General features: G+C 41.6%; 1 protein-coding gene across 2 annotated transcripts; it reads left to right on the plus strand.

Annotated features, from left to right (window-relative positions):
• CRK (CRK proto-oncogene, adaptor protein) lies at nucleotides 1-25,865 on the plus strand. Of its 2 annotated transcripts, none has more exons than XM_030294981.2 (3): nucleotides 1-365; nucleotides 10,806-11,171; nucleotides 22,736-25,865. In XM_030294981.2, the coding sequence occupies exons 1-3, from the start codon at nucleotides 125-127 to the stop codon at nucleotides 22,741-22,743; spliced, it is 615 nt and encodes a 204-aa protein (XP_030150841.1). In that variant the 5' UTR covers nucleotides 1-124; the 3' UTR covers nucleotides 22,744-25,865. The 2 variants fall into 2 exon arrangements, with proteins under 2 accessions (XP_030150841.1, XP_030150839.1); XM_030294979.1 differs by having other exon boundaries at nucleotides 2-365; nucleotides 10,806-11,341.
• Nucleotides 25,866-27,598: the final 1,733 nt, after the last annotated feature.

Consider the following 27,598-nt stretch of genomic DNA (forward strand, 5'->3'; position numbering starts at 1 on the left):
CGCCGCCATTTCAGGCGCTGCTGTGAGGCTGAGACCGGAGCCGGTCCGCTGGGCGGCGGGCGCCGGGGCAAGAGGGGCGCGCGCGGCGGCGGCGGCGGCCCAGCGTATAGGCGCGGAGGCGGCCATGGCGGGCAACTTCGACTCGGAGGAGCGGAGTAGCTGGTACTGGGGGCGGCTGAGCCGGCAGGAGGCGGTGGCGCTGTTGCAGGGCCAGCGGCACGGGGTGTTTCTGGTGCGGGACTCGAGCACCAGCCCCGGGGACTATGTGCTCAGCGTCTCCGAGAACTCGCGCGTCTCCCACTACATCATCAACAGCAGCGGCCCGCGCCCGCCCGTGCCACCGTCGCCCGCCCAGCCTCCGCCCGGTGAGGACAGACGGGACGGGAGGCCCGGGGCGGGGGTGAGGGCCGCGGAACTCCCCAGCCTGGCTGGCTGCTCCTCGCGAGCTGACCTCCACGAGGGACACGGGCAGAGGGCTGGAGCGACCATGGCAGGGGGGCAGCCTGGTGCCCGGGCTCGTTCCCACCGACTAGCGGGCGTGTGTTGGGGGGTGGGGAGAGGAGGAGCCGCTGACCCAGGCCTCTGGGTGTGACTTGGGAGGACAGCCCGGGGGAAGGGGAACTGCTTCGGCCCCAGGGTGGGGCTAGCGGCGGGGCCAGGCACAAGGGCAGGGCCGGGCAACGTGGGGACAAAGAGCTGAGGGGGATGTTGGCACTGCGGGGGCATCACTTGGCACCGGTTCCCAGAATGAATCCGATAATCCTACAAGTGGCTTTTTAGGCTTGAAACATTTCCTGTAGTGTTAGAGAGCCGGGTTTGGTTTGGAGAGCTATTCTCCCCTGCTGGCCTTTGGTAGGAAGTCACCGCATACTAGCCGGGAGGGATGGAGACACCCTCAGGAAACCGGTCAGCTTTTTCCTTTCTTGGGCATTTTTCCAAAATACTTTTACTGCCCTCTTCCCCCACAGAGGACGAAGGTGGTGAGCTAAGTGCCTTGGTGATAGAAGTAAGCCCTCTGTGATCAGCCCAGAACAAGTTGATGCCCAGCTGATAGTGTCCGAGAGATCTTAGCGTCCAGAGACTGTTCTCCGCAATTACGGGTTCTAGTTTTCAAGGTATTTGGGGGAGGACATTGCCCCCCCTCCCCCCAGGAAATAAGCCAGTGGAAACCATCTTTTCCTTCAAAGTGAATGGACCTTGCAATTTCATTGGACTTAAACATTGTCAGTCTTGTAAGTCAGGGCCTCTCCTTTCTCAGTGACTTGGGGGCTGTGACCTAGGTTTTCCTTAGCAAGGATCATTGAGACGGGACTGTCTTATCAATGTCTTTGGAGAATGTTAACGAGATTTATGCACTCAGTACTTGAGATTTGTGAGGTGCAGAGTAATTCTGAGGTTACTATCCTCTTACCATCATCTGTGTCACAGCACGGAGAGGCTTTGTCTTTCTCATTGTTCCCAAATTGAAGCAGTTTCCTCCTGACCAGTTGAGGCAAGCTCTGGGCCAGTCTCAGTGAATTAGGAAGCTCCTGAGCCAGGCTTTGCAGACTTGCAAATTAGGTAGTCCTAATTTAGATTTATTCACTCTGGCCAGAAATGGGGAGATAGGATAGTCCGTCTCTTTGTTGCTAACACATACCAATGCCTAAGTCCTTCTCAGTCTCTTTGGTTTAATAGCATAACATGAGACAGGAATATTGATGTAACATAAATTTGCCCTAAACCAGATATATTCTACCTTTTACCACCTTCTTGGTATCTAGGTTTTTGCATTACAATGCAGTAATATGATGTCAAACTGTCTCCAAAGCTTAATTTTCAACCTTTTTGTTTGTGTATCTGTTTTGCAAAATTTGGGAATGGCAGCAGGAAGGTTTGTTAGTTTGAGCTTTCTCCACACCTTGGTGTTACGACTTTGTATCTCTGCACTTACCTTGATATTGAGCTCCACCTTGTCATAACAGATACGAGTTCACATGCTTGTCCCAAGAGAGAAGGTGAAGATTGCCAAGGTTTGTAGATGGGGTGTGGAACATTCATGGGCATTGTGGTAATTCTTGTTTCTGGTAACGTGCCCACTTTTTCCACGTAGAGCAATTGATTGAGTTGCTGTCTTTATAAAGATTACTTAATCTTTGTTCTCCCCCTCCCCCATCAAGCTATTTTCTTTTGAAACTACACAGGAATTCTTGAGTTTTAGAAAAGCATGCACGGTATTAGCTAACATTTATTGACTGGTTATTCTATGCCAAGTACTTTGCTGAGTACTTTCTGTGCTTTATTTCATTCTCTGTCTATAACAATCTGAGGAGAAAGTACTATGATTTCTATTTATTAAAGTGTTTTCATTTTAACAAAAAAAATTTTTTTTTTTCCATTTTATAGCTGAGGAAACAGAGTTAAAGATTCAGTAATTTGCCCAAGGTCACATAACTCGTAAATGACTGAGCCAGAATTTGAACCTTCGAATTCTGACCAGAGAGCTTACATTATTATACTGTACTTCTTTCTCTTTCCTTTTAAGATCTCAACCATGCACATAGAGGATTCAACACTTCTGTCTCTGTCTTGGGGTTACAGGTTCTATTTAAAGACCAAAAGGAAAGGATGACAAGAAGAAACTAGCTTTAGCATTTAGATAATACACGTCTGCCATCTAAAAGTCAATGATGAAGCTTTAAAAATCCTTATTTGGTAATTTGAACATGAAAAATGAGCTTTTTACGTAGGATTATATACCATATTTTCTGGACATAATACATAGGTAGAAATTGTATAGAATGGCTTAGTGTTTAGAGTCATAGGGATAGGATGGAACAGGTATTCTCAACCTTTTCCCGTGAACCTATGTTTAACTTAGCTGTTCAGCCTCCATAGGCTGCCGTAGTCTGGGAGCAACCTGCCTTATGCCTCAGGGCCATAAGGCAAGGTTTGGTCAGGTCTGCTGGTCATACCTGGTCAGGTTAGACTTCAAGGTTGACCTCTTGGGAAGGCTTTGCAATCACTGATTCACACGTTTCTTCTTCAGACAATGAGGTATTACTAGACCTTGATCAGTAGACAGTCAACAAAACTGAGTAAGTGTGACCTGGGAGAGTAGTTATAAGTTTGAGCTCTGGAGCTTGGATTTGAATCTTTCTTACCTGCCACTTACTACTTATATAACTTTGGGCAAGTTCTTTAACTTCTGTCTGTTTCCCCATCTGTAAAGAAGGGGGAAATAGTAATACCTCATAGAGTATGACACCTCACTATGTTGTGAGGATTAAATGAGTTTAGTATATTAAATACTTGTGAATGGGGCCAGCGTATGGTAAGTACTCAGTAAGTATTAGATATATTAGTCTTATGAGGTTGGGAGAGCAGGACTTGAAGCCAAATTGAAAACTGTCAGCTTTGAGAGGCTCACAGGTAGGCACAGTGTGGATTGGTGGACACTGGCAGGTGCCTGGGTGGAGGGGAATGGGGTGCATCAAGAAGTGTGAAAAGGACCTTGGATCCAGGACGTGGAAATAAAGAAGACACCTGTTGTTACCTGCTTAACTCAGAGCCTTCTACCTGTTGCTCTAGTGGATGAAGGGAGCATAAAAGCTTGCCTCCTTTTGAGGGGGGAGGGGCAGAAGCTAAGGTGGTTATTGTTTGTGCTGCCTCTTCAACGTGGTGTTGCACTAAGCCACTTTAGAGATCTTGTGGGACTGCTCATCACCCACTGCTCCTTTTTTTGTTCATCCACCATCTATGTTTCATTTGTTTACCTGGTCTTTGCGGTCCTGAAACCTGGTCCTCAGGTTTTATTCGTCAGTTACAGAGCATCCATCCATCCAGTGGTTCTGGGGGGAAGTTCTTCAGTGAGTTACTTCCACGTTTTACAAGAAAAGGATTCCATGGTAAAAGGAAGTAGGTTTATTTACTAGAGGACTTCTCTAAGCCTTTACTATGCTTATGTGAAATTAGTAGGTATTGGATACTGGGTTTTTCAAACATATTTGACCACAAGACTTTTTGAGAAGCATTTGAGATTCTGTAGAACATTTTCTGGGAAACAGTATAGTGGACTTTGGGTTTGGGATTAATTGGAAATTTCTAAAGGAATTCAGAAGTTTGGGCAGGGTATTAAGCTGAATTTGCTTTTTATTAAGCACCTGTAAGGTACCAGCTACTTTTAGGAACTTTGTTAGAATAAAGTAGGTGTTTGGCCCCATGAGAAGTTAAATAACAGCTCATACAGCTAGTAAATGGCAGAGCCAGAATTCATCAAACCCAATCAGTCTGAGTCTGCAAAGTACCAGGCTGATAGCTAATAGCTACCATTTTTAGAAAGTTCTGTTTGCTTAGGAGACCAGACATTTGATACCTCTTTAGGAAACCTTCTCAGATGGAAGTCAGCAGCCTTTTTATCCCTTTGTATTAGACAGGTGGTGGGGTGTGTGTAAGCAATTTCTATAAATACCATAAGCAGAAGAGAAGGAGTGGGAATTAAGGAAAGGGAAAGGGAAAAAGGAAGTGCTGTGAGATCAAGGAGAGGATGATAATGGAGCTGCTGAGGTGGTACCCACGTCAGAAGTGACCTTGCCTGCCATAGCCCACAGAGCTCTTGGGTGTCCATATAACCTTCAGGGAGTCGTGTTGTAAAAACTGATGTAACCCAAGGGCTAAAATGCTTAGAAGTAATGAGTTGAGCATGTACAGAAACCAAAAGAATATCTAATTGCTTGCATGGATTGTGATTTCTGAACGTGTGTGTTCATAACTGCATGTTCAGAATACCAGCGCAGGTTTAGGTAGAACAAATCAGTGAGGTTTTCCAAGCTCCAGCAATGAGAACCTTGTCATTGGTTCTTTTCTCTAGACTGACTGTATCTCCTTCCTTTCCCGCCCTTCTATTTCCTGCCTTTGGCTCTTTGTGGTTGGAAGGAGATGGACTAGGGAAAAGGAATCAGAACACACAGCTGTAATGAGGTTTGGGCTTATCTGAGACTTACCTTTGTTCTCTTCCCTTCCCTTCCCTTCCCTTCCTCTGGAGTTTGGATCGATGAAACTTGATAGTCTATATAATCTGATTGCTTCAGCAGTACACAAAAACAGGCATTCTTCTTGTGGTATTATTATAGTGTCATTAGAAGAGAAAAAAATTTATGAGTAAGGAATATCTGAGATTTCCCTTGGTGTTTTGCTTATATTTCTGTGACTGCTGGGGTTGCCAAGCCAAGCCAAGAAAGAAGTCATAGTGGGCCCACTTCACACCATGTAGCAATTGAAGAAGAAATGAACAGCTTCCTACCTTTATGTTTATGGCAGAGGAGCTGCCAGTTTTTCCTTTCAGAATTCTCCCAGCGATCTTTCTAAGGGAATTGGTTTTGTGGTCTTATTTGTTCTTCTAAACTCTTTTCCCCCAAAGAAACACAAACACAAAACACATTTTATTTGGGCTACTACAGTAATGGAGGAACTATAACAATGGATAACAGGGAGTGGTTACTTTCCTTTTTAGAGTGAAAAGAGTGCCTTGGAAATGTTCAGGCATGATCAAATCTTTCATCATGATTTTGTTGTATCTAAGAACACAGTTTGATGTTGCTACTGTTTTTTGTAAGAACACATCTCCCCTTCAGAGTGAAAGCAGGAAGTGGGGCGCCTGGATAGCTCAGTAAGTTAAGCGTCCGACTTTGGTTCAGGTCATGATCTCGCAGTTGTGAGTTCGAGCCCTGGTTGGGCTCTGCTGACAGCTCAGAGGCTAGAGTCGGTTTCAAATTCTGTGTGTCCCTCTCTCTCTGCCCCTCCCCCTGCTTGTGTGCTCGCTCTCTCTCTCTCTCTCTCTCTCTCTCTCTCTCTCTCAAAAATAAAACATTTACAAATTAAAAAAAAAAGTGGAAGCAGGGGGGAAATAATGTCTTCCTGCGATACACTGCTTTGGTTACACTGTACGCCTTTACATCCCCAGTTATGCTGTGAGCTTCTCAAAGCTGGGAACAGACTTTCATTTTACTTCTTTACCTCACTTCAGAGTTTTGTTCATTAATAATATCTAACATTTATTGAGTATATACCATCTTCCAACCACTGTCCCAAAAAGGCAACTAGTGAAATCCATTTGGCTGTTGCACCTTGGCATGTAGTTGTGTAAACTCGAGCAAGGAAACTTTCCTCCCCAGGTGTCATTAGGACCATTTTCTAAGCCATGGATACTCTGCTGGTGTGAGAGTTCTCCCTACCACTCAGCCCTGAAGGCTTTCTTGAGCAGGCAGTGCTAAGTAGGTTTCCTTGGAGCTCACACTGACCCAGTCCTTAACAGTTATGCAGGTCTAAAGGATCACTTAATTAGCCTAGTGGTGATAGGCAGAATGACCATGTGTCTCCCTGCCTACCAGACTTAAATAAGAACAGTTCCCCTTCATTGATCCCCTTTAGTGAAGAGAAACTCCAAAATATAGCACCACCGTGCTCTGGTGTATTCATAACCAAAATTCTCTTTCTAGTTCAACACTCAGAACTATCATGATTGTGCCTGCTAAGTGTTCTCCATAGATATGTAGTCCTGGGTCTGGACATCTATTTCAGCATCTTGAGTTGGAGAGACAGCATTACTGAATGTGGGCTATTAACTTGTTTTAGCTTACAGCTTGTTTAGCTTACAGCTCTTCATTCATTCATTTATGTAAAAAGGGAAGGCATTCATTCATCAGAACTCATTCTGTATTGAGGACTTCAGGTTAACTTCCAAAGTTTATCTTCACTTCTCCTCAGTACTGAATTTTAAATGTACTTTTTCTGGTCATTCTAGAAGTGATTTCTAACAACAGAATAATTGGGTCTCATTTCTTTTAGAATGCAAATTAATTTATACTTCTGAGCTACCGCAATATTGCTATTTCACCATATTAATCACTATGGCTTTTAGATGGTGGACCAGTGTTCTTGGAGTGGAGAGCAGAAATTGACCATTTTCCCTTAACAAAAGACTTGAACAAGTAACCTTCCCCAAACAAGTACAAATAGTAAACTTGAACAACACCAAATAATCAAAGATGATATTTAAAAAGAGATCACGTTTCTCATTAAATTGGCAGTGATTTTTTTTTTTTTAATTTTTTTTTCAACGTTTATTTATTTTTGGGACAGAGAGAGACAGAGCATGAACGGGGGAGGGGCAGAGAGAGAGGGAGACACAGAATCGGAAACAGGCTCCAGGCTCTGAGCCATCAGCCCAGAGCCCGACGCGGGGCTCGAACTCACGGACCGCGAGATCGTGACCTGGCTGAAGTCGGACGCTTAACCGACTGCGCCACCCAGGCACCCCTGGCAGTGATTTTTTAAATGCTGTTTTGGCAAGAGTATGGGGGAAGTGGGAACTCATAAACCACTGGTGGGAGTGTAAAATTGTACAGATTTTTTGGAGGGCAATTTGGCAACATAAACCTTAATGGTTTTTTCTTTTTTCTTTTTTTTTTTTTTTTGAGGGAGAGCACATGTGTGCAAGGGTGAGAAGGAGAGAGAATCCCAAGCAGGCTCCACAGACATGGAGCTCTCACAACCACAAGATCATGCATGACCTGAGCTGAAATCAAGAATTGGATAGCTTAACCAACTGAGCCATCCAGACACCCCTAAACTTTAATGTTCTTACCCTTTGCTCCAGCCATTGCATTTCAAGGAATCTATCCTAAGGAAGTAATGAGAAAAAAGTTCATTAATAGTTAAGAAAAAAAATGCTCACAATAGGGGCACCTGGGTGGCTCAGTTGGTTAAGCATCCAAATCTTGGTTTTGGCTCAGGTCATGATCTCAATTGTTTTGTGGGTTCGAGCCCCGAATCAGGCTCTGAGTACTGACCACGAGGAGCCTGCTTGGGATTCTTCCTCTCCCTCTCTCTGCCCCTCCCCTGCTTACACTCTGTCTCTCTCAAAAGAAAATAAATTTTAAAAATTGCTTGTAGTAGCATTTTCACTAGCAAAAAGTTGGGAATACTTCATTTTTTTAATTTTTATTTTTTAAATCCATTATCAGCATTTATTCCATTATCTGTATTTAAAGTTTCTTTTCAAAGAGGGAGCGTGTGAGCAGGGGAGGGGCTGAGAGGGAGAGAGAGAATCCTAAGCAGACTTCGCACTGTTAAGCGCAGAGCCAGATGCAGGGCTCCATCCACAAACCGTGAGTTCATGACCTGAACCGAAACCAAGAGTCAGATGCTTAACCAACTGAGGCACCCAGACACCCCTATTTGATTTATTTTGGTGTTTATTTTTCAGAGAGAGAATGCACGTGTGTGCATGAGCTGGGGAGGGACAGAAAGAGAGGAGAATCCCAAGCACGCTCTGCACTGTCAGTGCATATCCTAATGTAGGGCTCAAACTAATGAACCATGAGATCATGACCTGAGCCGAAATCAAGAATCAGATGCCAACTGAGTGAACCACCCAAGCACCTCAATTTATTTATTTTTAAGAAGGCTCCATGCCCAGTATGGAGCCCAATGTGGAGCTTGAAGTGATGATGCAGATCAAGATCTGAGCTGAGATCAGAGCCAGAAGCTTAAGGGACTGAGCCACCCAGGCGCCTGGGGAATGCTTTGTAGCTATTAAAAGTCATGTTCTTGAAAAGAGAGAAAGTTTTTATTATATAAAATAAAATGTTTTTCATAGTATGAGAAAAGGCAAGATATAAAACTTTATAGCAACCTGGCTATGAAAACCTGTATAAATTTATGACACACACATACACACAGATCTATATTAAAATCTGGGAGGTTGTGGGCACCTGTCGTTAAGTGTCCAACTTCGGATCAGGTCATGATCTCACAGTTCGTGAGTTTGATCCCTGCTTTGGGCTCTGTGCTGACAGCTCAGCCTGGAGCCTGCTTCAGAATCTGTATCTCCCTCTCTCTCTCTGCCCCTCCTCCCGCTGGCACTCTTGTCTCTCTCTCCTCAAAAATGAATGAACATTAATTTTTTTTAAATCTGGGATGTTATAACTCAATGCTGAGTGCCTGTAGGTTAAGGCTGATTGAAAAAAAAAATCCAACCTCCACAAAATCCAGTTTTCTATAGAGTTATTTATTACTTTATCAGGAAGCCAAAGGTTAAAAATCCAATGAAGACAATTTGATATTTTGGCACTTAGCAGAGTGTAAGTTAGAGGTGCTCCTTACTAGAAACTTTGTTTCTCATTTGAACTGATACTATGTTAATTTATTCAATTCTAGAATCTCAGGATAAAGGGAATACATTCTTTTTTTTTTTTTTTTTTTTTTAACATTTATTCACCCTTGAGAGATAGAGACAGAGCGCAAATGGGGGAGGGCCAGAGAGAGAGGGAGACACAGAGTCTGAAGCAGGCTCCAGGCTCTGAGCTGTCAGCACAGAGCCCGACGTGGGGCCGAACCCACGGGCCACGAGATCATGACCTGAGCCGAAGTTGGCAGCCCAACCGACTGAGCCACCCAGGCGCCCTGAGAGGGAATACATTCTGAAGTATGCCCTGTATGTCTAGGGCCATACACCTCTTTGCATCATATGAATTTTAAAGATTCCTAATGCATTTTCTCCTTGACCCTCAGGATGTCCTCAGAGGTTGAGAATTTTATTTTTATTTTTTAAAAGATTTTAAGTAATTTCTACACCCAACATGGGACTGGAACTCACAATCCTGAGATCAGGAGTCATGTGCTGTGAGTGAGCAAGCCAGGTACCCCTAGAGGTTGAGAATTTTAATGCTTCTTTAATTTTTCAAGCATCCTTATTTACTTTTTTTCGTGACCTGTTTGCCTCAAAGGGAACAATACTGTTTGCATGTTTTATTTCAATGAAGACATTAGGAATTGATTTTTAAGCAGCTTTTTAGTTTCTTTTTATAGGCTCCTTGATTCTTTTGCCTGATTAAGATTTTTTTTTTTTTTTTTTTTTTTTTTTTGGCTGTCAGAAATGAAATTGGAATCAGCAATCATAGATTAAAAAAGATAGTCTTGGGGTACCTGGGTGGCTCAGTTGGTTGAGCATCAGCTCAACCCAGGGTTGTGGGATCGAGCCCAGCATCAGGCTCTGTGCCAAGTGTGGAGCCTGCATGGGATTCTCTTTCTGTTTGTCTCTCCCTGCCCTTCCCCCCCACATGCACGTGCTCTCTCTCTCCCTCTCCCTCTCTCTTTCTAAAAAGTAGATTAAATGAAAAAACAATTTTTAAAGAGATAGTGCCTGCCTGGCTGGCTCAGTCAGTAGAGCATGTGACTCTTGATCTCAGGGTCATAAATTTGAGCCCCACATTGGGCACAGAGCTCACTTAAAAAAACCAAAAAACAACCTTTTCTTAGCAATTGTACATTCTAAATGTGAAGAGAAGGAATGTATGAGCCTGGTATAGATAAATAGCAAGTTCTCCCCACCTCTTCTTGGAAAAGCTGCTGAGACCTGTGGAAAAGGAGAGTTGCTACATTTCCTGAGGTTGAAAAGAAGATTTTAACAAAACGTTAAGCCTTATGCTACTCTGTAAATGGGATAGCACAGAACATTTTGGGAAAATGAACAAAGTCTCCATGTTGCTTTGTCTTTTATCCAGTATGAGAGTATGCCCCGACTGGTCTGGTCTCTTATGACCTTCCTTCCTTTTCTGCTTCAGGTGGTGCTGGGCATCTTTTGAGGGTATGTTTTAGCTACAGAGTATTTCAGTTTACCATAAGGAGATGGGATTATCTTTTCTAGACTTTATTTTTTTTTTTCTGATTACTGACTAAATGTGTTTGGGAAATGCTTAAAATCTGCATTTCATATCCTGTGTAATACATCTTTAAATAATAGCCTGCTCTGCTTTTTTTTCCAGGGGTGAGCCCCTCCAGACTCCGAATAGGAGATCAAGAGTTTGATTCATTGCCTGCTTTACTGGAATTCTACAAAATACATTATTTGGACACTACAACGTTGATAGAACCAGTTTCCAAATCCAGGCAGGGTAGTGGAGTGATTCTCAGGCAGGAGGAGGCTGAGTATGTGCGAGCCCTCTTTGACTTTAATGGGAATGATGAAGAAGATCTTCCCTTTAAGAAAGGAGACATCCTGAGAATCCGGGATAAGCCTGAAGAGCAGTGGTGGAATGCGGAGGACAGCGAAGGCAAGAGGGGGATGATTCCAGTCCCTTACGTCGAGAAGTATAGACCTGCCTCCGCCTCAGTATCGGCTCTGATTGGAGGTAACCAGGAGGGTTCCCACCCACAGCCACTGGGTGGGCCGGAGCCTGGGCCCTATGCCCAACCCAGCGTCAACACTCCGCTCCCTAACCTCCAGAATGGGCCCATTTATGCCAGGGTAATCCAGAAGCGAGTCCCTAATGCCTACGACAAGACAGCCTTGGCTTTGGAGGTACATAATGTGCAAAATGTAGAAAGAAGAGATCTGCTACAGGGTCTCCCTTTCAGACCTCTTAGAGCTTTATAGGAATGCTGAATACAAGCACCAGCATTGTGATGTTGTAGATGTCGAATCATTAAGTACTGATTTTGGCATTTAATGTTGGGTTTTCTCTTTTTTTGTAGAAAACCTATTTTGAAATGAGTAAGCTTAAAATTGTATAACTGAATGTTCTTATTGATCTACTAAACATACTTTGACCTCTTTAACTCCGCCTAAATTCACAGGAATTAACCTAAAATATTTTTTTCTCATCTGCATTCTAATCTGATTCTTTCTGTTTATCGGTGTTGAAAATAATAAGATGGGCTCTATTAAAGTACTTAAATGGAGTTTTCCCACAAAACCATAATGTTTTTACTTTAGAGGGCATGGGGTTCCTTAGCATTGACTGATTGTGTTCATAAAGTAAGAATTCAGGAGGAACAGTGTAGCATAGTACAGGGGAGAAGAGATATGTACCTAAAAGCATACACTCCAAGGAGCAGCAGGTTTACTTGGCTTTTGTTGTTCGGTACCTTTGACGGGCGGGAAGCCAGTTCCTCCTGAGGAATAAATTCTTGCCTTTTACTGGTGAATAGTTAATCTTGGTAGCCCATCTCCTCTGGCCAACCGTTGCATTGTGTTTATTCTTTTATTCCTCTCTTTAGCACTCATAGCTTTGTCTCCCTGCCTTTCTGAGTTATGCAGAGCTAGTGGTTTAGTGTAAAAGCTTGTACAAAAGTGGTATGCTCTCCTGTCTTTCAGAGCTTACGATAGAATGTGAATTTAAGCAAGGAGCTACCTTTCATAAGCACAGACTGAAGTTATGTGAGTACTGACTAGCAGAGAAGGGGCCAAAGTGTGTTCTTATAAACTGAAATCTCTAAATGCTGTTTTCTTTGGGTTATGTTCATACACTGAGGAGTAAGAGCTGCTTAGAAGTGTTAGCCTATAGAATAAGCTAGGTTTTATTTGAATCAGTCTCTGATCATACTGGATTTGAAATTTTTCTTTTACATTCTGAATAGTGAATGCAAAGAGGGTTAGCTGAGTCATACAGATTTTACTGAAAAATGTATTTTTAAAGTGCTTGTTTTTTGAGATTGTGCTGTGAGTTAAAAGTATTGTGTTTCTGCTTTGGCGAGAAACGAATGTGTGTTATCTAGGGCACACCACTTTTTCCCACTTTGAGTCTGGACATACAGCATGATGCTGGGCACATACATGACAGATGTAACTCTTGACATTTACTGCAGACCTTGTTAGCACTGGGCTGGAGTATGAAAATAGCATTCATGAAACAAGCCAGCCAAGACCCTGGAAAGAATAATTATCACAGTACTTTTGTTTCCATTTGCATTTCCTTTTTTTTTTTTTTTTTTTCTTTAAAGTAATCTTAGTACCCAACACGGGGCTCAAACTCACAACCCCAAGACCAAGAGTCACATGCTCTACTGACTAAGCCAGCCAGGCGCTCTTGCATTTCCATTCATTCATTCATTTGAGAGAGAGAGAGAGAGGGAGAGGGAGAGGGAGAGAGAGAGAGACTTTTAAGCAGGCTCCATGCTTGGTATGGAGCCTGATGCAGAGCTTGATCCCACTACCCTGGGGTCATGACCTGAGCCAAAATCAATAGTCAGACCCTCTACCTACTGAGCCACCCAGGTGCCCCTGCATTTCCTTTCTTGAAAGAGATTTCTTTTTAATGAAGTGTTGTTGTTTTTTTTAATTTTGTTAGAATGACAGTGGGGGAGAGGCAGAGAGCGAGAGAAGGGAGTGAGAAAATCCCAAGCAGGCCCTGTGCTGTCAGCTCAGAGCCCAATGTGGGGCTTGAGCCCTGAACCATGAGATCATGACCTGAGCTGAAATCAAGAATTGGACGCTTAGCCAACTGAGCCACCCAGGCTCCCCAAGAGAATTGTTTTTAATGATGCCTGCCTTGACTAAGAGATTTTAGTGCTCAAAGTGGTTGAGTTGCTCTCCCTACTATGAAACACAAATCTTGTGAATAACTAAGTAGAAAATAATTTATGAAAAAAAAAAAGGAAAGAAAATAATGTCTGATTTCAGTAAGTTTTGTTTTTTGGTCAGATACTGGTTTTAAGCCACATATATTGATTGCCGAAGATGGCCTCTTTCAAGTTCAATACCCCACAGTAATAGCTTCAAAATACCTCATGTGCTTAAAAACACAGTGTCAGTTTAGCATCATACAATTTTAGAGCTGGAAAGGACCTTAGATATCTTTATCTGTTATATAAAAAGAACTGATGTTTAGACAGATTGGATTGTTCAGACTAATTGGAGGTAGAGCTATAATGAACCCAGATCTCATGTGGTACCTTTTCTACCATGCCCAATCTAATCTCTGATTCTTTTTGTTTTTTAACAGTGCCACTGCCCTTCTCAATGTAGGTTTTGTGTGATTTCACTGACAGCATATCCTCACTTGTACTGTATGCAAGGATAGTTGTGCTCTCAGTACAGTACAGCTGTATCATAGACAGTTGTCTACAGTTCTCCTTTCCCATGTCTAGTTTTTTATAAGCTGATGCCTTGTCCCTATTGAGGTGAGGCTGGGAGATAAGGGTAGGAGGCTGTGGTGTTCTGACCTTAGCATTCTGGTTTAATAAAAACAAAATAAAGTAAAACATTCATTGCTATATATATGACCCACTAGAAATCAAGATCTGTAGACCAGTGAGGTACATTTTAGTGCAGTTTTACATTTAACTTGAAATTGATAAATTAGAATCCTTGCATTTTAGAATTGGTAGGGCCCTAGAGATACTGTATTAGACCAGCAGTCTTCATAAGTTTTTTTTTAAGTTTGTTTATGTTTAAGAGAGAGCGAGCAGGGGGAGGGGCAGAGAGAATAGGAGACACAGAATCTGAAGCAGGCTCCAGGCTCTGAGCTGTCAGCACAGAGCCTGACATGAGCCTCAAACTCACAGACTGCAAGATCATGACCTGAGCCAAAGTCAGATGCTCAATTAACTGAGTCACCCAGGCGCCCCTTCATAAATTTTTTTTAATGTTTATTTATTTTTGAGAGAGACAGAACGTGAGTGGGGGAGGTGCAGAGAGAGAGGGAGACACAATCTGAAGCAGACTCTAGGCTCTGAGCTGTCAGCACAGAGCTGGATGTGGGCCTTGAACTCACGCACTGCGAGATCATAACCTGAGCCAAAGTTGGACACTTAACTGACTGAGCCACCCAGGCGCCCCTAGACCAGCAGTGTTCAGACTGCTTCTCAGTGTCATAAGAGTCCCAAGAGGTACGTAGTGAGAGGGGGAATCGAAGGATGCAGGGCTCTGGCTTCAACCAAAACAACTGTTTTTAACTGTGTTACATATTTGGATCTCTCTAAGATTTTCTTTGAAGAAAGGATTTCTGTACTTAAAAACATAAATTTAAAAAACAGCGTTCACAAACCACCTGCCCTCACCTTAAAGATGGAATTTTTCTGCAGTAGTACATTTATTCTGACCACAGTCCTCAACTGGAAAATTATTAGATATTTTCTCTTTTGCTATGCACCAGATTTCTCTAGTAAGGTTGAAGGCTTTGGAAAGTAGGGATTGATTCCAGCTAACCACCAAAGTAAGGGTATTCCTCTGCCCACTATAGTTCTGTGGGTCAGTTGGTCATATCTGGGGGGAATATAACTAAATCAGATACCTTCTGTTCCATTCTGGAGCTCCTGAGATTTTAAACATACAAATATGCAGAGTGTTTTAAAGGAGAGATACTGGAAATAACATTAGGGTAGTGCAGTGGCACCTTTAATTTTTGTTCTTAGATTTTTGTGTAATGGTTCCTTGGGAGCTGGAATAGGATGATTCTTATTTTGTGAATTGCAGATGTTAAAGTTAATTTGATGCCTCTATAGACTGTCGAAAATAATCAAATTATCTTTAAATGTACTAATCACATAACTTTCATTCTCTGATTCAACCTGGCATTTTGCCTTTGATAGATGATAAGACTTGAGAGTAATCAAGGAGCTTCTCAGGTATTCTTAGACTTGGACCTGTTCCTCAGGGCACAGATAGGAAAGGAGTAAATGTGCTTTGGGTCCCAGATTATATGCATTAGTGGCTACACCAACTCTATCTCCCCATGTGGAACTCTATGAAACCTAAGTTTTTTATTTGTTTTTATTTTATTATTATTTTTTTTTAATTTTTTTTTTACGTTTATTTATTTTTGAGACAGAGAGAGACAGAGCATGAACGGGGGAGGGTCAGAGAGAGGGAGACACAGAATCTGAAACAGGCTCCAGGCTCTGAGCTGTCAGCACAGAGCCCGACGCGGGGCTCGAACTCACGGACCGCGAGATCATGACCTGAGCCGAAGTCAGCCGCCCAACCGACTGAGCCACCCAGGCGCCCTGAAACCTAAGTTTTTAAACTTTCCCTGTGTTAGAAAAAAAAAAATTGAGATCGGAAAGTGTAAGAACACGAGTGGCAGGTTCTTGCTGTGTCAGTTTGGTTTGTCTTTTCCTGGAATTGTAATTACAGATTTCTGTATTGCTTATTGAGACAGATGTCTACTTTTCCTCTTCTTTCCATTCTTCTTGGACATTACCTTTATTTCAGCTCATAGAATCTCAGTTGGAAAAGACTTTTGGAGGTAAACTAATCTAGCCTCTCAGACATTAAAGGCAGATCTTCTGGTATCTTCACAGGTGATTTTTTAAACATCTGCTTGGATATCTCTACTTTTGGGGAACTTGCTGTCAACACAGAAGTATAGTCCAGAGGTTCCAAACTTTCTTGGTTCGTAGCACCTATAGTGTCTCAGTAACATTTCACAGTGTCCCAGGCCAAAAGAAATACATGACAGTTGCATTTCTTTAGTAGATAGGTTAAAATTTTATATCCTAATAACTTAGTACCCATTTGAAAAATAATAAACATAGTGGAAAGAAAATATTTAAGAAAAAAAATTTTAAGTTTATTTTTGAGAGAGAGAGCGGGGGAAGGGCAGAGAGAGATGGAGAGAGAGAATCCCAAGCACGGTCTGCACCGTCAGCCTGGAGCCTGATGTGGGGCTTGAACTCACAAACCGTGAGGTCATGACCTGAGCTGAAACCAAGAGTCGAACACTTAACCAGTTGAGCCACCCAGGCTCCCCAAAAAAACAATATTTTAATTTTAATCTCAAATAACTGCAATTACTTAACTATTAAGACATGTACATCTAGGGGTACCTGGGTGGCTCAATCACTTAAGCATCCAACTTTGGCTCAGGTCATTATCTCACAGTTCGTGGGTTCAAGCCCTGCATTGGGCTGTCTGTTAGTGCAGAGCCTACTTCAGATCCTCTCTCTGCCTCCCTCTCTCTCTGCCCCTCCCTTGCTCATTCTCTTTCTCACTCTCTCTCTCAAAACTAAGTAAGAACATTAAAAAAAGAAATCAAAAAAAAAAAAAAAAAGACGTGTACATCTATTAGATGCCATATTGTTTCCAAACCTTGAGATCATTTAGAACACTGCCATTCTTGTTTCTTGTTCCACACTTATTTCATGAGGTGCTTGTTTTTTATTGTAGCTTGCTGCCACCTGGTTTTGCAAAGAGATGACATCTTTGAAAGGAATGTTGTGCAGTCTAGTGTAGAAATTGTCAGCTGCCTTGAGCTAGTAGTTCACATGGCATAATGTCAAGTATTGCTGTTTCCCTCAAAACTTTAACTGTGTCGCGGCACCCTCTGAATTTGCTGCAGAGCCTCTCTCTGACACTACAGTTTGGGAACCTTAGGTCTAGTCCATTGTGTTGGTTTTTAGAAAATCCATGGGGGTCCTGGCTGGCTGAGTTGGTTGAACATGAAGCTCTTTATCTTGGAGTTGTGAGTTTGAGCCCCACGTTGGGTCTAGAGATTACTTAAAAATAGAATCCTTAAGGGAGAGAAAAGAAGAGGAGCGCCTGGGTGGCTCAGTCAGTTAAGCATCTGATTCTTAATTTCTGGTCAGGTCATGATCTTATAGTTTATAGGATCAAGCTGACAGCACAGAGCCTGCTTGGGATTCTCTCTCTTCCTGTCTTTCTTTCCCTGTCTCTCTGCACCTCTTCCCTCTCCCCCTCAAAATAAATAAACTTTAAAAAGAAAAAAGAAAAAAAAAAATTCTTTACATTTAGCTAAAATGTATCTAGTATATGTGGTTACCTCCCCAGCTTGTACCAGGGGGATAGGGAACTTAGTTTTAGGTAGTATTGGCTGTGGAGCTAGAGAAGATCTGTTCTGACTTGGACTAGAATTAGGATGAGACCTATTTTCCAGGATTTGTTGAGATGCTTTTTCTTTTCATCCAGAAGCCTACCAGTTAAATCTCAAAGACCTGCCACTTTCTACCAATATAGCCCATGGCAATTTCAGTCCATCTCTGAGGCAAGTGAATGAATCTTTAAGGCCGAACTGTCTGCAGTTGTTTCCATTGATTTGCAAGACTGTAGATGTACCCTAAATATTACCTATTCCCTTAGATCAGAGATCTGCAAACTTTTTCAGTAAAGGGCTTTTCAGACCATACGCTTTCTGTCACAACCACTCAACTGTCATTGTAGCAAGAAAGCAGCCATAGACAAAACAACAGATGAGTTTGCTGTGTTCTGAGAGAACTGTTTACAGAAACAGGGAGCAAGCTGGATTTGGCTCATGGACCGTAGCTTGCTGACCCCTGTCTTAGATTGCTGTCGTTTTCTTAACTTTTGTTCTCCTCCAGCCAAATCTGGAAGTATTTACTAAATGTGTTCTTGGTGTGTTCAAAAATGTTTGAAGACAAGGCCTCTGTATTCCATCTTTGTACGTACTTTTCTCTGGTTCTATTTATATGAATTTGTATGTGTTTTCTGTCAGATCTCACTGGAATCCTACAGCAAGTCAGCATCAAAGGAACACTGGTGATTGTTGATGCCTTTCCTGTTAGATAGTAGGGACCGAAACTAGAAAAGTAGTCACCTGGAGTTACACCAGCAAAGGAAGGAGATCACACAGTTCCCTGATGTCTCCTCTATTTAGCGAGTACCAAAAATTAATGCTAATTGGGTTCCAGTATTTTTCTCACTATAATGGAAACTCACTGGTGAATATCGATTGGGTAGTCATTTGCTCCTGGACCAATTGTAGATCTGACTCATGTGTACCAAAATTGTGATTTACCTTGGGAACTACACAGAGCTAGGGAAGAAACCAGTATTCATCAAATTCCCTAGGAGTGAAAACACTGAAGTAACCACATTCAGTCCTCTTTATAGATGATGCCATGATTTACTTGCAGGCTTGTGTCTAAGTTCATGACCTAGGATCAGGAGAACTGACTGGACAATAGAACAGTACCTCAGTGAAAGAATCATCACTGTCTCTCCTTTACAGGGTGGTGATGAAGTCTGCCTCATAAAAAGAAAGGTTAACTGTCTCGTGTTTCAAATCCTTTATAAAGTCTTTCTTATTGATAGGCATATTAGGGTTTTTTCCATCTATAACTTGAATTTTGAAATCAGTAGTGTTAGAACACAGTTATTACTGCACTTACTGATTAGTACATTCCTTTGTATCTTAAGATTATAGCAATTCTGGAGCAAGTACTCTGTTTTGCTTTCTTTGTCTTTGGACTAGCATGCCAAGCCTGAACCCATATCCGTCCCCCTCATCCTCCTTGGCGTGGCCTTGGAAATCCTGCTTTAGTGAGTTGTTGCCTAACAGGAGGAGAAACGTGAATTCTCGTGTTGTTTCTGATTTGGAGGAAGAACTGCACTTAGCGTAGCCCGTGTTTTCAGACTGCCCTGGCACCTTCTGAGCTCCCCCAGCCTGCATCCTCCAGGCTTGACAGCCACCTATTCTTCCAGACTACGGAAGTACTAGGGCCTCATGTGATCTAAGGATAGTCGTTTTGCCCTTGGGGTTTGCCTTTTCTTGACCCTAGGAATCCCCATGGGCTTTGAATATTGCAGTAGAAAAACTCCATAGGGTACAAAGGGTTATTTAATTTGATAAGATCTTCCTCGAAGTACTTGTACTTAAAGGCCACTTTGGACAGGTTAATTAGCCCAATTGACTGCTTACAATTTTTCTCTTTTATCCACTTAAATCAGAATTTAAAAAAAAATGTTAGAATTGTTTTAGAGTTGTGCCATAGCCTTTGTTTCACTCCCTGATGTTTGGACCTCTCTGCCAAGAACCTGATCAACTATAAAAAAAAGGTTTTGGATTTCAGAATATGGTGTGGTTTTCCAGAGCCTCTGTAGGGTAGAGCCAAGACACCATGTGCGTTAGAGATGGCTCTGGTGTGTCCCAAGGTCTAATCTGTACAGAATCCACCCCTCACCCCTACCAGTACCATCTTGCAATGTTTCTCCGTTTGACCTCTGAAAGAAGAAGAGTCTGAGGGCAGGTCAGCAGGTTCTGTCCTGCTTGTGGAGCAGCTGTTGTGTTTCTGTGGTACTGATAAAAGCAAGAGGCTGGGCTAGTCCACATTTCAACCTGTCCTTCACTTCTCAGAGCTCTGTGGGATGCGATTTGAGATAGCATGTTGAATGCTTAAAAATAAAGACAATGTAACATTGAGAGAAAAGTGTTTAAATCTAGATTTTGGGGGTGCATGGGTGGCTCAGTTGGTTAAGCATCTGACTTAGTTTTGGCTCAGGTCATGATCTCAGGGTTTGTGGGTTCAAGCCCTGCATTGGGCTCCATGCTTGACAGCATGGGGTCTGTTTGAGATTCTCTCTTTCTCTCTCTGCCCCTCCCCCACTTGCTCTCTCTCAAAATAAAATAAACAAACTTGAAACAAATGAATAAAATAAACCTAGATTTTGCTATCAAGTAGAGTGGTGGACTTAAGGGTATACCCTGAAGAACCATCTTCTAAAAAACCCAGAAAATGCGGGTAAAATATAACAAATTTTCATCTTTTCATTTAAATATGAAATCATTTGAGGGAGTGGGGTTAGGAGAAAAAAATATATGAAATCATTTGGTAAAAGGTACTGATCCTGAGTATACAGCTTGGAGTTTTACATGTGTATTCACCTATGTGATAACCACCCACATGAAAGTATAAAACATTTCCAACACTCCAGAATGTTTCCTCATGTCTCTTGTGGGTTTTTAATATCAGTAAAATGATGGATTCAGATATGACAGCTGTTAGGGGTGTTAGATATTGTCAAACTAGCTTCCCCCCACCCCCCAATGCCAAGTAAGCGCTTCACCCAACATGGGGCTTGAATTCACTACCCCGAGATCAATAGTCACATGCTCTACTGACTGAGCCAGCCGGGCACCCTGTCAAACCAACTTCTCAAACTGGCCCCTTGTCCCCATCTGGAGGGGAACTTAATGTGAGTGGCAATTTAGACTTTTGACATGAGTGTACACATCCCCTAAGGTCTATTATCCTATGTCTAGCTACCAGAATAGCACTTAGCACAACATGAGTGTTTTAGTAGAAAATACAAATAAATACTAAGATGGGGAAAAGAAGTCCTACACTCGATATAATTGACCTTAGCATAGCAAGAGGCTAGTGGTGTGATTGGGGGCTATAGGAACATCTTGACTTGTCATGGTTGGCTTGCTTGGACATCAGGAACTTTGAATTCAAAGATTGCTTGGAATAAAGAACCCTGATGCTAGCAGCCTTGTAGGGACTGCATTGTGCATGTGGATGCAAGAATGGACGTGCAGCATCTTTTCTTCTGCCCTTAAACCATCAGCCTCAATCTTTACAACATCAGCAGACTACACTGCTGCCTTTTCTCACCCTTATATTTTATCCCTTTTTCTCAGATATTCTCTAGTTTCTGTCTTCCTTTTTTCTGCACCCTATGGTCCCCACAACCACCTTAGGCCTCTGTAGTTCTCAGATAGTTCTTCAGGAAATTATAGACAGACCAGTAGACAATCTGTTCTTCTGTAAGATCAAGCTGGTTTTGCAGAAGGCTCTGGTCCTAAACAGGAGTTCACTTAAGCAAGTGGTTGACCTACAGACATTCTTAGGGAATCCTGAAGGTCGTGGGAGCATAATTTGAAAGTTCCTGCTATGGTAGAAAGAGCATAAATTAATTGGCTTTGGAGCCAATACTTCTGGGCTCAAATCCCAGCCCTGCTCCTGGCTATGTGACCTTAGGTATATCCTGTAATTGCTCTGAACCTCAGTTTTATCATCTATAAAATGAAAAATTCCTGTTTTACAAGGTTATTATAAGGACTACAAAATAGTGTATATAAAATATTTTGTACAGTAGGGGTGCCTGGCTGGCTCAGTCAGTAGAGCATGTGATACTTGATCTCAGGGTTGTGAGTTCAAACCCCATGTTGGATCTTGGAGCTTACTTAAAAAAAAAAAAATCCTCTACAGTACTTAATGAAAGTTCAGTAAATAGTAGCTATTAACTTAATAAAACCAAATGAACAGTTATGCTTAGAAACTTCTTGTATGCTCAGAACTCTTTAGTCCAGTGTCATATGGGGCCTGATCTCACCATTTGTTCAATATTTTGCCACAGGATGAATCCATTCATCAGACTGATTTTGTCTTAAGTTTTATAGGAGAATAGACGTATATCCTAGATTGTCAAAACTTTATAGTTGATGTTGCAAAGTAAGGTTTTTCATAACAGAAACGAAAACGTAATGTCTCCTTAATGAATAGGTACCAAGTGGCATTGAAGGAGCAACAAGGTCTGTTAGTACATGGTAAGGTGGGGGTGGAGAGCTGGCAGGCAGTGGCCTGCCAAGTAGAGCTTGATGAAGAAGATGGGGACTTTGCAGGGAGCTGATGGAATTTGGAGTTTTGGCCTATACCTGCCCAAGTGGGAAAAGCCTTGCCTTGATAGGAAGGTGATAGAACACTTCATTTTCTGGGACCAGATGAAGTTGATTTCCATGATTATCTTCTCTGCAAGCACTAGTAGGTAGTGATATGTATACACCAGTGGGTTGAGGGATTGTGCTGCTGCTTGTATGCCAGTAGGGGTGGGGGATCTCTCCTCCTAGGCCATGGCCTGGGGGGCAAGCAGGAATCTAAGGGCAGTGGGTACCAGAAAAAAGAATACCGGCTCATTCTGGTTGGGATTTTTCTTCCAGAGATGATTAAAATTTCCAAAAAGTGTCATTTTTTAGGGCCCTTTCTATTTTCTGTACTCTGTGTTTTTCTGCACTGCTAAAATCACTTCTTCCTTCTGCCTGCACTAACCACAAGTAATCAGTCTGGTGGCTGGGGCTTGGGAGGCAGCAAATAGCCATTTCTATAATGTCAGCCCTAGAGCAATCACGTGGGCAGGGTATGCCTAACCAGAGAATGGAGTTTTTCAGTTTGCATTCATAACTGGAAATAAAGCGCTTTCCTTATTCTCCTCCTGCAGGTCGGTGAGCTGGTAAAGGTTACGAAGATTAATGTGAGTGGTCAGTGGGAAGGGGAGTGTAATGGCAAACGAGGTCACTTCCCATTCACACATGTCCGTCTGCTGGATCAACAGAATCCTGATGAGGACTTCAGCTGAGTATAGCTCAACAGTTTTGCTGACAGATGGGAACAATCTTTTTTTTTTTTTTCCAATTGTCATCTATACGATTTTCTTACAGACGTCAAAGCAGTCTAGTTTATATAAGCATTCTGTTACCTGTGATCTTTTTTAGACTGAACTACTCCATCTCTAGTCTCATTTACCATATTCAGGGTACGAAACTGGAGGGCTCGTGTGTTAACTTCTGAATTGGCAATTTTAAGCGATAGCAGCCATGCCTGAGTGTATCAGAAGGGATGGGTATTTTGCCTCCTTTCCCTCAGGTAGTGCAGATCAACCTGTGGAAAACTGATGGACAGGAGAGGACTATTGGACACTGCTTACCCTGATTTACTCAATGGTTTTGTTTTCATTTTGAAACCATGCTAGCAAATGGCAATAGACTGTTCCCTTCCACCCCCATGAAGTAATATTGCACCGTGTGAATAGGAAGTACCCAGTGGGATTGCTTTTTCATTTATAGAACATGACCACTGTGTGACTCATTCTGACAGTTCAGATCCTGAGATTTCTGAGGACACTACTAGAGGCATTTGTCTTCCTTCCTAGTCAATGCTTCATACTTTTTCTTGGGATTCTTTAAATCCTTGTCATTCTTTTCCCCTAAACCTACAAATAGGTTCATTCTTGAGAAAAGTATTTTTCATTCCAGATGACAAGCAGGATGTGCAGAGCACTTTATTCAGTGCATAGCTTTAAGCCAGTATTGGATTCACTGAGTGGACACCCAAACTCCCAGCTTTCTGCCTTCCCTCAAGGGGTCATAGGTTCACACTGCTACCACAACTAAACAGACTCCTGGCTAATGGGATCCAGTAGGGCCATTTCTTCTGAGTGCCAGTATCCTATTAGGGAACTCTCTGAAATTCTTAGCTTCTACTTGCTTGGAGTGGAAGGACCAATCACTTAGAATATTCCATAGAGGGTTGTAGGGCCAAATTCTGCCCTTTGCTTTATGTGCAACTTGTATACAAGTCAGATTAAAATTACATGAGTTTGGGGTAGGGTTAGCGCTTTTAAAAACATTTGAACCAATCATGAATTATGTAGTATTCATTTTACATGGCCAGAATAGTGCTTGAAGTGCATTACGTTATCAACTGCCTTCATTTTTGGCTCTTTTTCTTTGTGTTCCAGTTTAGTTTACAAATCCTTTCAAGTATGGAAGGTTTATGTGGGGTCAGGTGCTCCAAAGAATTGACTTCTGAGACCAAAAATGATCTAGGCTATTTAGACTACAATATGAAACCTTAAAAGTTAGTTCCCAGTCTAGAAAGGCACTTACTGGTCTATGGTGTGGTATGACCCATAGAAACACCTTATATTTTGCTTTGGGCCTCATTTTAGAAAAGTAATGTATCTTTCTCATTGTTTCTACATAGGTTAATGATTAATATGCATTCTTTGAACTATACCAAATCATGGTATCCCAGTGACTAGCACAATGCCTGGCATAGTCGGTGTGCAGATGTTTGTGTGAGTGAATGAGGGGTGTGCAGAAGCTCATACGGCACAGGGAAGCCAGCTGACACAGGATTACATACCACAAGCAAACTAATGAGTTGACGCTAATTTATTTTTACCTCACACTAAGGTAATGCTTGATAAATATATTAATACTCAACTTTTAAAAGTTAGCACAGTGCAATGCACGTAGTGGGTGCTCAATAATGTTAAATGAACATATTTGCAATACTAGACTTAATTCCATCTGACTACTCTTAAATTTTCAGTTAGAGCATAGATACTGTAAAATCCAAATCCAAATACGCATTAAATTAAATCTTGTTTTCCTGAAAGTATGACATCTAAAATACTTGTAGAAAAACCTTGTCATAAACTGATTTGAATGTTTGTATTTTCTTTTGCCTTTGACTTTGATATTGGCTTGGATATGTCTCTTTTCATCATATGTAATATTAGTGGAACATTCAACTCTACCCAAATCATAAGAATTTCTCAATGATCAGTTTGATCAGTTGTCTGAAGCCATTATATGAACTGTTGGGTTGGATTTGGCTGGGTGTGTCAGTTGTTAGACCTTAAATCAAAGGACTTCTAAAAAGTATCTTCCAAAAGCAAATGCTAGAATCCTATTCAAGTGCATATGTACATTGTCACAGAGCAAGTAAACTGTAATTGGCTGCTATATTTTATATAATCATTTCTGCAAAAGCCCAGTTTTTGGATACTAATATTTGACGTGGTTAATTCTTATTAATTTGTTGGAATTGTTTATTGTTAATAATGCAAATAGATAATTTTTAATTATCCTTAAGTAACATTTCACTATTAATGGTTTGAAATGGGTGGTCAGCAAACCAATTTGAAATAAAATATGAACATGTGCCATTGTATTATAACACTATACACTTTCTTGACAGTTAAATTTTAAAAAAAAATGTTTTTTTGTAGCATGTATTGTATATGTTTATAGTATATGTAGTAAATAAAAATATGGCCAAATGTTTGGCTTGGTGATCTTTTGAAGAAAGTAATCCTTGAATATTTTTCACAAAAGAGCTAAATCTTTTATGCTTAGGGAATAAGAGGTGTGTACATTCAACAACCTACAAACAATCATATAATTGGATAAAGGAACAATTATGTATAATCTGTGGGTACTCATTAAAGATGAGGTTAATCATTGGTGATATTTTGAACAAGGGTCTCCAGAAGTTATGAAATAAATTGATTTGAGAGGAACATAAGAGATTATGTAATGATCAAAAAGCTGGAATAGTGTGGACAGAGAACATCAAACTTGTCCAGAAATGGTTGTATGTGGGTGTAGAGAAAGTAAGGATATGGTAGGGGACTTTATAAAGCAAATGAGAAATTTAGACGTTATATAATCGGTTTTTAGAATGTTAGTGTGGATAGATACACAGTTTAATTTCTCCTTTTTTATGTAAGTAGCACATTTTCAGGGTAGATAATTTAGTAAATACCAAAAAAAAAAAAAAAAGGTTAAACGTTATGTTTTTTCCATCCTTTCTCAAAGCACGTGTATATATCGAGACACACAGTATGACACTATATATACCTAACAGGTTGACATTATCCTCTAGTTTTGTGTCCTATGGGTGGTGAAGTTTTAAAATGAAAAGGACAGGGACACCTGGGTGGCTCAGTCAGTAGAGCATGCAACTCTTGACCTTGGGGTTGTGAGTTTGAGCCCCAAGTTGGGTATAGAAATTACTTTCAAAAAATGAAATGGAAAGGACAAGCTTTGCCAATTACTTGGACCCAAAATAAAACGTCTCATTACCGCTGTAGACAAAGCAGATTGTCAACCCGGAGTTAAATAAAGGAATCTCCCCCAAAGGGAGCCAACTTTGGCATATACAAGCTTAACAGCAAGGTGATTTAAGTATGTTTCGACTTTTTATCAATAAAAAATAAAATGTTAAAATCTTGTTTTAATATGTTGAGTGTTGGGTTCCTTCACATAACTTTGAGTGCCCATACCTACTCTTACGTTTATGACCCTGATTTTCAGATTAAATTCTATTCCTTTTACAGATAAGAAGAGAGAAGAAGCCCCCTCTGTAGAAGAAAATGCGAAAATAGGCCTCTTGAGTTTGACAGGAGGAAACCAAATATTTGGAGCTCTACTACCATACATACCCTGAATATAAAAAGAAATGGGTGGAGGGCAAGCCAGAACTAACCATCAGGAAGTGAGGTTCATAACGGGAGCAATGGTTGAGGATCCTCTAGGGATACAGGATGAAAGCAAGCAAAAAAAATGAGCACCCAGCCTGGCTTCTGGTCAAAGGGATGCTTCCAGTATTTCTGTAGTTGGCCTGGTTTTCTTAGATTTGAGATTTGCATTGAATCTGCAAGGTGGGTACTAGAGTATTGACCAAATGGTCAAAGGTAAACTGACTTGGACAGATATTTTTTTCTATCCTCCTACTTGAAATGGGAAGACTTTGGACATTTTAGCTTTCTGGGAGTGGGAGGGAGAGAGATTGTATATCAGACCTGTGGAGGTTGACTTGTTCCAAGCCTCCTCTCCTTAATTTGGGACAATTTTGTGGAGTTTTCTAGCTTCATTTCAAGCTGGTGGCCCTGGTGGGCTTCTGCAAGGTTCTGAGTACCAGTAAGGAAACTAGGAAAGTAGAGACCTGAGTTAAGATGTAAGATGGGCTCCTCCTTTCTCTTTTATGCCAGGAAAATACCGTGAGTGAAAACTTGGTACAATGTTAGGGTATAGTAATACTGTTTGTTGGATACCTCTGGGCTACCTTCATGTACTATGTAATGCAGGATTAACCTTCCTGAAGCTACTGTGTTTGTGCAGGTTTGTATACTCAATGCTACCTCTCTCCCCTTAGACCTCCAGCGTGACCATAGGGGTCCCGTGAGCCCTTAACAGCTGGGAGCCCTAACACAAAGTCTTGACTGCCTTGGCTGGTGTCGCTATGGTGTCTAAAGATTACCTGCTTGACCTCACTCATCGTTTTGTAATCTTTGTTTTGAGAGAGTATCACATGAACCCAAGGTGATGCCTCTACTGCCACGGAAGGGAGCTATTCTAAATGTGAAGTATTTTAATAAATAAATAATGAAGTACTCATCTGTTGTCACTAAAGGGAGAGATTGACTTCATATTTTGCAGGCTGTTGAGCTGTCAGGGCTAGCTGAGTGCTTCTGTGACTAGGTTTGATCAGATTATAGCAGCTCTAAGTGTGG

This window comes from Lynx canadensis, chromosome E1 (genome assembly GCF_007474595.2).
Source record: "Lynx canadensis isolate LIC74 chromosome E1, mLynCan4.pri.v2, whole genome shotgun sequence".
NCBI lineage: Eukaryota > Metazoa > Chordata > Mammalia > Carnivora > Felidae > Lynx > Lynx canadensis.

Bases quoted from the DNA above. Each gene is read 5' to 3' on its own strand.
- CRK (XM_030294979.1), top strand. From the start codon at position 125: ATGGCGGGCAACTTCGACTCGGAGGAGCGGAGTAGCTGGTACTGGGGG. The intron at 366-10,805 runs GTGAGGACAGAC...TTTTTTTTCCAG, and splicing joins GCCCGCCCAGCCTCCGCCCG to GGGTGAGCCCCTCCAGACTC. The intron at 11,342-22,735 runs GTACATAATGTG...CTCCTCCTGCAG, and splicing joins AGACAGCCTTGGCTTTGGAG to GTCGGTGAGCTGGTAAAGGT.